The sequence below is a fragment of the Entelurus aequoreus genome, linkage group LG16, assembly GCF_033978785.1.
Source record: "Entelurus aequoreus isolate RoL-2023_Sb linkage group LG16, RoL_Eaeq_v1.1, whole genome shotgun sequence".
Lineage (NCBI taxonomy): Eukaryota > Metazoa > Chordata > Actinopteri > Syngnathiformes > Syngnathidae > Entelurus > Entelurus aequoreus.
This window is the reverse complement of record NC_084746.1, coordinates 37,385,284-37,394,510: the sequence shown is the minus strand read 5'-3', so window position 1 is coordinate 37,394,510 and position 9,227 is coordinate 37,385,284. Positions and strand designations below refer to the sequence as shown.

The 9,227-nt window shown below is 40.7% G+C and overlaps 1 protein-coding gene across 1 annotated transcript; it reads left to right on the top strand.

The window, feature by feature from the left end:
• The first annotated feature begins 146 nt into the window (after positions 1 to 146).
• LOC133631355 (transcription termination factor 4, mitochondrial-like) lies at positions 147 to 5,241 on the top strand. Its single transcript, XM_062023547.1, has 4 exons — positions 147 to 279; positions 459 to 861; positions 928 to 1,112; positions 4,471 to 5,241. Exons 1-4 carry the CDS (start codon positions 253 to 255, stop codon positions 4,861 to 4,863), a joined length of 1,008 nt encoding a protein of 335 aa, XP_061879531.1. The 5' UTR covers positions 147 to 252; the 3' UTR covers positions 4,864 to 5,241.
• The last annotated feature ends 3,986 nt before the right edge of the window (positions 5,242 to 9,227 follow it).

Here is a 9,227-nt window from a genome sequence, read left to right as displayed (position 1 = left end):
AGTTAAATACTATTTAAGTGACTATGCTTTACTGTCACTTAAACGACACTTTTCACTATTTTCTTCATATGGTTTGGATTCATAAACGTAATATTGGAACTATTTAATAAAACGCGTAGGATTTTTTGTTATATTTCCTTTTAATTAACATGTTTTGAAGGAATTGTGTATTAAAATGAAACCAGCGTCAAGGCGGAACATCTTTTTCCTTTTGCTGTTGATGCACGGAAGTTAATTTAGAACGGACGGAAAATGAACGCTCGCGTTCCCTCACGGCAGGTAAGTAAATACAACAAACCACTACACGTTTAAAGCCTTTTCTCTAATAAGTATGTTTTTATTTGTATTCTTCTATATAATAGTGATGGAAAATACTGGCACGTCGCACTTTTAAACGCTTTAACCTTCGTAGTGCCCACCCAGCAGTGCTAACGTCTGACTATGGCACTTTCCCACAGGTTCTTCGGTGGATTATAAGACATTCCACCTCGTCTTTATTCAGCCCCCATCTCTCAGGGAGGTGGCTGCGTCGTCCATGCGTCCAGTCTAGGTTGTGTTCGTCATTACTGACAAGTTCAACCAGCCATGATCCAGTTCCCCCTCAGAGAGACACAGAGCTGTCACTGCAGTGTCTTTCTGACATGGGCTTCACAGACAGCCAGGCTGAGGAAATCTATGAAAGCGTGACCAACCCTGCAACTGCCAAGCATTGTTCATCAACGCTCACAACTTTGTTTGTGTTGGGCCTCAACCCTTCCTCTGTGGTGAAATTACTGAGCAAATGTCCTGAGCTTTACACCACCAAGGAGTCACTTCTTCAGCAGCGCATCAGCAACCTTCGCAAACTCGGTTTAAGGGAAGGTGAGATCACGTCTATGACCCCTTTTTTTTAACACTTGTCTAAATGCATCCATGTTCTGTTTATAGGTAGTCTTCAGAGAGTGGTGGCCCACTGCCCTGCCATCCTCACTGTGCCCGTGAAGACTGTCAAACATGTGGTGATGGTCCTCAGAGAGAAGTGTCTGTTCACAGGGCAGCAGGCGACGGACATCCTCAGGGACAGTCCTGCTGTGGTGCTAGAAGACCTGGCTCAGCTGCAGTACAAGTTCCAGGTGCGGATGAACGTGCAATTGTGTCCATAGCGCTTTGCTTCTTTTATTGCTTGCACAGTACATTCTAAAAATGTAATTCCATTGAAAAATGAGCAAAAGAAAATAGTTTAAATGTTGATACCAGGGAAACTAATAATAATATGCTTTGTAACCTCTGACACAAATCCAAATTGTCTTCTTTGCTTACCTAAATTTGATTATTTTCTGGCTTGATAACAAAAAAAAGTATTGTATCAAGCTGGCTCCCTTGGTAATGAAGTTTACATTTGAAGAGCAGAACGAATTATTATAACAATAATCACGTAAATTAATGACCAAAATTGGTCTAACTTTACAAGATTATTGTGGTACTTGGTGTAAAAATGTGCTACCTCTTGCACTTCCTGTGTTTGAATGAGTAATTTACATGTTGTATACTAGAATTGAATAGAATGCCTTTTATTGTCACTATACACAGGTACAATGAGATTAAAAGCAACTCCAGTATCAGTGCGACAGTCTACAAATATGCAAAACATAGGAAGGAAAGAAAATAAAAATAGTACAAAAGGAGGTAAGGTGCACAGTCCAGTCCTGAGAACGAATGTTCTGAATGTGTTGTTTAAATATTATACTATATATATATATATATATATATATATATACACACACTACCGTTCAAAAGTTTGGGGTCACATTGAAATGTCCTTATTTTTGAAGGAAAAGCACTGTACTTTTCAATGAAGATAACTTTAAACTAGTCTTAACTTTAAAGAAATACACTCTATACATTGCTAATGTGGTAAATGACTATTCTAGCTGCAAATGTCTGGTTTTTGGTGCAATATCTACATAGGTGTATAGAGGCCCATTTCCAGCAACTATCACTCCAGTGTTCTAATGGTACAATGTGTTTGCTCATTGGCTCAGAAGGCTAATTTATGATTAGAAAATCCTTGTGCAATCATGTTCACACATCTGAAAACAGTTTAGCTCGTTACAGAAGCTACAAAACTGACCTTCCTTTGAGCAGATTGAGTTTCTGGAGCATCACATTTGTGGGGTCAATTAAACGCTCAAAATGGCCAGAAAAAGAGAACTTTCATCTGAAACTCGACTGTCTATTCTTGTTCATAGAAATGAAGGCTATTCCACAAAATTGTTTGGGTGACCCCAAACTTTTGAACGGTAGTATATATATATATATATATATATATATATATATATATATATATATATATATATATATATATATATATATAGAAGCATTCAGACTGTGGGTGGAAAGTAAGAATTGCACACAGAGAGGTGCTAAACTATAAAATCAGTGCCTATGAGTTCACCATGGTTATGGCTTTCAGGAAAAAACTGTTCTTGAGTCTGTTTGTCTTAGACCTGATGACCCTGTAGCGCCTTCCTGAGGGCAGCAGGTCAAACAGGTCAAAGTCAGGGTGGGAGCTGTCATTGATAATGTTGGTAGCTCTGCTGAGGCAGCGGGAGGTGTAAATGTCTGTCAGAGAGGGGAGAGGGCAGCTAATGTTCCGTTGTGCTGCCTTTACCACTCTCTGGAGCCTCTCCCTGTCTGCAGTGGTGCAGCTGCCATACCATGCTGTGATGCAGTATGTCAGCAGGCTCTCGATAGATGAGCGGTAGAAGGTCAGCAGCAGGTTGGAGTCCAGGTTGTTTGAGGACTCTCAGGAAGTGCAGCCGCTGCTGAGCCTTCTTAGTGATGGCAGTAGTGTTCTCTGACCAGGAGATGTTGTCAGAGATAAGGACGCCAAGAGACCGGAAGGTGTGGACCCTCTCCACACACTCACCCTTGATGTAGAGGGGGGCTAAGTCAGTGCTGTGTTTTCTGAAGTCGACGACGATCGCCTTGGTCTTCATAGCACGGTTGTTCTCTGAGCACCAGTCTGCCAACTTCCGGACCTTCTCTCTGTAGGCTCCTTCGTCCTCCTTTGAGATGAGTCCAACCACCATAGTGTTGTCCACAAACTTCACTATGAGGTTGTTGTTGTGGGTCGGACTGCAGTCATAGGTGTAGAAGCAGTACAGAAAAGGGCTCAGCACACAGCCCTGTGGGGAGCCGGTATTCAATATACGGGTGGAGGAGAGGTGGGGGCCGAGTCGAACAGTCTGGGGCCGGTTGGAGAGAAAATCCTTAATCCAGGCACAAGTGAGGGGGGGCTGAGAGTGTTAAATTTTGTGATGAGGATGTCCGGTATTATTGTATTAAAGGCAGAACTGTAATCCACAAAGAGCATCCGGACGTAGCTCTGCTGTTGCTTCAGGTGGCATAGAACAAAGTGGAGAGCCACAGTGATGGCATCCTCAGTGGATCTGTTCGCCCGATATGCGAACTGGTAGGGGTTGAAATCTTGGGGGACATCGTCCTTAATGTGCTGTAGAACCAGCCTCATCAGGTATTACAAAAATAGACCTAAATATGAATGATTATCAATCTTCACCAAGACGTCACTTGATTGACATTCACGGCACCCGAGGGTCTTGTGAGATGACAAGAAAGATGAAGATGAAGGCTAAAAACCGACCGCACAGTTCGTGTCTTCACAATAAAAGCGCTGTTTCATCCTGCCTGCGCTAACAAAATAAGAGTCTCAGAAAGCTGGCGTGCACAGCCTAGCAAGCTACGGAGTTTGCCACCAATGTATTCCTTGTAAAGTGTATAAAAAGGAGTATGGAAGCTGGACAAATAAGATGGCAAAAAGCAACCACTTTCTTGTGGTGTTGGACAGAAAGGAGGACTTTTTTTCTCCTCCATTTGAAAATGTGGACGTTATCATCACTACTGTCTGATTCCAATCAATGCAAGTCATCAGAATCAGCTCATACACCAACTTATATTCTTGTCTTTGTGAAAGACAGGAATGTTAAACATGCTTGTATTATCATTAAACACATTTAACTTGTTAACAAAAACCTCTCTTTCATAAATAAATAAATCTAAATTATATACAGTCGTGGTCAATAGTTTACATACATTTCTAAAGAACATCATGTCATGGCTGTCTTGAGTTTCCAATCATTTGTACAACTCTTATTTTTTTATCCTAGAGTGATTGGAGCACATACTTGTTGGTCACAAAACACATTCATGAAGTTTGGTTCTTTTATGAATTTGTTATGGGTCTACTGAAAATGTGACCAAATCTGCTGGGTCAAAAGTATACAAGTGTATGTAAACTTTTGACCACGACTGTATATGTGCATTGTAATGATTATATTTAGCTGCACATATACTTAATATGTTTTTTTCCTGCACCAAGTAAAACCTGCCTACCACCATGGTAACATGTACCACAGTTTGAGAGTCAATGGTATGGAGTCTTCTTACCCACGCACCACCATGTTTCCACAGTATGTCTACTTCCGAATGGGCGTCAAACAATCAGAGATGGTCAAGAACAAACTGTTTAGTTTCTCCCTGGACGAGCTGCGCTGTCGTCACTGTTTTCTGGAGCGCCGGGGCTTGTACCAGACCCCCGACAAGAAGGGCCAGACCACCATCATTAACCCCAAACTGGACAGCATCCTCAACGTGAGTCTGGACACCTTCCTGACGCTGGTGGCCCAGGTGGCGTCATCGGAGGAGTATGACGTCTTTCAGAGACTGATGGCCAGAGAGTGGCAGGAAGAGGAGCGTCACCACGGCGACGTGCAAGCAGAAAGCGACGAGGAGGAGGAGGAGGACGAGGAGGAAGACGACTTTGAAGACAAGGATAGTTATAGGAAAAGAAAAAAGAGGAGATAAATATTTAAGTAGAATAAGGTTACACGCAAGTATAGTTTGTGAAGAATATAAGTTTGCACGTTCAACTGATGCTTTTGATGTGACTAAACGTTAACTCCCTTTCTCTGTCGTTTATTCTTGAAATATTAGGACTTCATTCTTGTAAGTACGGTCAAGGTCACACTGAGAAGAAAAATAATAAAAAACTGCAGGAATAAAGTTTACATGTTAAGAGAATCAATAAATATTACCACAATGTAAATGGAGGACCCACATTTGTTATTTATTTGACAAGATTACAATTGTAATGGTATTTAAAGACTTGGAAAAAATGGCTATTTAATAGTAATATTATGGCACATTTACTGTGATCAATATGCATTGTCCTAATCAAATAAAGTTATTCAATTCACCAACAAAACTCAAATTGATGAGAATACTTGATACTTTTAACCTATAACCTTTTATTACACGAGGCTGAAAATACTACTTTCTTACTTACACCTGACTTATATTCAAGAGTCACATTTCTGACACTGATCATTTCATTTAAATATGTCAAAATATTGTACAGTCCTAACAAAAGTAAAGGGGGAAAAAAATCCTGCACCTTCATCTAGCACAGGGATGTCAAACTTGTTATCATTGAGGGCCACACCACAGTCATGGCTGCCATTAGAAGGTCGCTTGTGGTTATAAATAATTCATGAAGTTAAAAGTTAAAGTACCAATGATAGTCACACACACACTAGGTGTGGTGAAATTTGTCCTCTGCATTTGACCCATCCCCTTTTTCACCCCCTGGGAGGTGAGGGGAGCAGTGAGCAGCAGAAGTGGCCGTGCCCGAGAATCATTTTGGTGATTTAACCCCCAATTCCAATCCTTGATGCTGAGTGCCAAGTAGGGAGGTAATGGGTCCCATTTTTATAGTCTTTGGTATGACTCGGCCGGGGTTTGAACTCACGACCCACCGATCTCAGGGCGGACACTCTAACCACAAGGCCACTGAGCAGCAATTTTCCTATGAATTTGATTATATAAAAAAATTTTACGTAAAGAGTTTTGAAAAAAAGTCAGTAGATTTTACCAGTTTTTTTACAGAAAAAAACTGTCAGCTTAGTTGCCAGACTTTTACTGTAACTATTATTTTTACAACATATTACTGTAAATAGAAAAACGGTACTGCTGTTTAATTTAATTTTGGCAACTCAGCTGCCAGTTTTTTACCATGATAAAATGTGGTACCATAAAATCATCAACCGTGGATTTTACAGTTAAAAAAAACCTGACAAAATAGAATAGAATATATCTTTATTGTCATTGTACATTGTACAACAAAATTGTAAGCACAAACTAATTTAGTGCAAATTCATAATAACACATAACATAGATAAAAAGATAAAAATACCAAGCACACAGCTCACATGCACAGTCGTTCTTGTCTTGTATTCAGCGACACTATTGCTCTCGGGTAAAAAGTGTTCTTAAAACTGTTTGTCCGGCATTTTATTGTCCTGTATCTCCTGCCCGAGGGCAGCAGTTCAAAAAGTTTATGTCCGGGGTGGGATGGGTCCCTTATGATGTTTTGGGCCTTTTTGAGGCACTTGGCACTGTACAGTTCATGTAGGGAGGGGAGAGAACAGCCAGTGATCTTCATGGCAGTTTTTATGAGCCTCTGAAGTGCGTTTCTCTCTGCCGCTGTGCAGCTGGCATACCATACACACGATAGAAGGACACAAGCAGTTTTTGTGACATGTGGTTCTTTTTGAGGAGTCTCAGAAAGTAAAGTCTCTGCTGTGCCTTTTTGATGGTCACTGAAGTGTTCGCACTCCACGACAGGTCTTCCTCGATCTGGATCCCCGGGAACCTGAAGTTAGAGACCCTTTCCACATAGTCGCCATTGATGTACAGTGGTTGGATGTTTATCGTTTTTTCTTCCGGAAATCCATGATCAGCTCCTTCGTCTTGGTGGTGTTAAGGACCAGGTTGTTTTCCTTACGCCACCCAGTCAGCCGCTCCACTTCATTTCTGTAGGCAGACTCATCCCTCCCTGAAATGAGTCCCACTACTGTGGTGTCGTCTGCAAATGTAATAGTGGTATTGCTGGCATGAGCAAGGGTGTAGTCATGAGTGTAGAGGGTGTAGACTAGGGGGCTTGGCACGCAGCCCTGGGGGGAGCCGGTGCTGATGCTGAGAGGTGGGAACCTACTCTCACCCTCTGAGAGCGATTTGTCAGGAAGTCCAGGATCCAGTGGCAGATGGAGGAAGACAGTCCCAGCCCCGTCAGTTTGGGCACCAGTCTGTGGGGGAGGATGATATTGAACGCAGAGCTAAAATCAACAAAGAGTAGCCTTGCATAGCTCCCCTGCTGCTCTAGGTGGCTCAGAGCAGTGTGGAGGGCTGTTGCGATAGCATCCTCTGTAGATCGGTTGGCCCTGTACGCAAACTGGTGAGAGTCCAATGCTGGTGGCAGATTTGAGGTGATGTGCTCCCGAACCAGAGTTTCAAAGCACTTCATAATGATTGGTGTGAGTGCCACTGGACAGTAATCATTCAGGCTGTCTACTGCAGTTTTTTTTGGCAGTGGGACAATAACAGAGGCCTTTAGACCGGGTGGGACGATGTACTGGGACAAGGACTGGTTGAAAATCCTGGTAAAGACAACAGACAGCTGGTCTGCACAGGTCTTTACTACACGTCCAGGTACGGCATCCGGTCCAGCAGCTTTCCTCGGGTTCACCCTCCTTGGTGTGGGCACAGCTCGGTTGACTTAATTTTACTGCAAAAAAACAAACATTGGTCGGGTTTTTTTCAACTTACAGTAATATGCTGTAAAAAAAAAAAAATCCCTAAATTTTACAGTAAAATCTATTGGTAATTTTTATAGTGTACGATTTGATGGATAACTTGCTTCGAATTCATAAGTTAAGCAGATATTTAAGTATTTATTTGGATTTAGACCAAAAAAGTTAGATAAAATATTTGTTGCAATATTGGACACTATTTTTTTTCCTGTCAAACTGGAAAAAAAACCTGAATACCTTTTTAGAAAGAAAGAAAATAAGGTATTGACACATTATTTCCAGGCTTTTTCGATCATATAAAATGAGGTGGAGCGGGCCTTGAGTGATATAGTTTCACCAAACTGTCAGTCTGTGACCTGATGTAGGTATACTTTTTGTCAGACCCTACCACATAACTAACAATTGAAAGTAAGTCAAATAAAAAACAACAAAGGTGAGGTACATAAATATTTCCAGAGGTTTAATTTAAAACAGTCCAAAAATCACACAACTTGCCTTATAATGAGTGTACAAGAATATGTGCGGCTTGCACCTAATGGTGGAAAAGTTCCGCCCTGTTGCTACGTGACCACCAAGTGGTAATAGTCTTGTCACACATCCAGAATGTTTTGTAGGAGTCAACAAAGAAGACATGAGATAAGGGACAGGCGGCAGAAAAACACCTGGTGATTTACACAAGACTCCTGCCTTAATGGATGTGCCACACACATGGAGGACGTAAGGTAAGAACTTTCAATAATATGTCAATAAGTCTGACTGGAAACTATTGATCCAGTAGTTTTTATCTGCATATTATAGTGAGGACTGTGCAGTAAAGCTCCAAGTGTTTGTTCTGATTTATATTTTCAAGCAATGCTTCTAACTGACATAGAACAGGGATGTCTAACTGTTTTTATTGAGGGCCACATCGCAGTTATGGCCGCTTTTTAACAGTGAATCATTTATGGATTTGCCTATGCATTTTATTATTAAATATAGATTTTTACGTACACTGTAAAAAAAAAAAATCTGTATATTTCACAGTAAAATTCTGGTCACCATTTTTTAAATGTAAAATCTACACATTTTTTAAACATATTACAGTAGATGGGGTGGGGGGGGGGAGTACCCACTGTTTATTTACCATTTTTAAATGGTACCACAGTTATTTTACGGTAAAACCCCAGCAGCTTAGTTGCCAGAATCTTACTGTAAAATTCAAGGTAGTTTGTTCAACATATTACTGTAAATAGAAAAACAGTACAACTGTTATTTTTTTATTCTGGCAACTGAGCTGCCAGTTTGTTACCGTAAATCAGGGGTGTCAAAGTGATTTTAGCTCAGGGGCCACATGGAGGAAAATCTGTGCACACGGACTATTAAAATCATGGCATTAAAACTCAAAAATAAAGACAACTTCAGATTGTTTTCTTTGTCTTACTTTGGCCAAAAATAGAACAAACACATTCTGAAAATATTACAATAAAAATATAGAAATAAATACTGGCAGCAGTAAAGTTTAGATCCATGAAGGAAAGAAGAAAGTGAATGAATGTTTATAACTGAATACATTTACATATGCATAACAATGTGTTTTCTTTT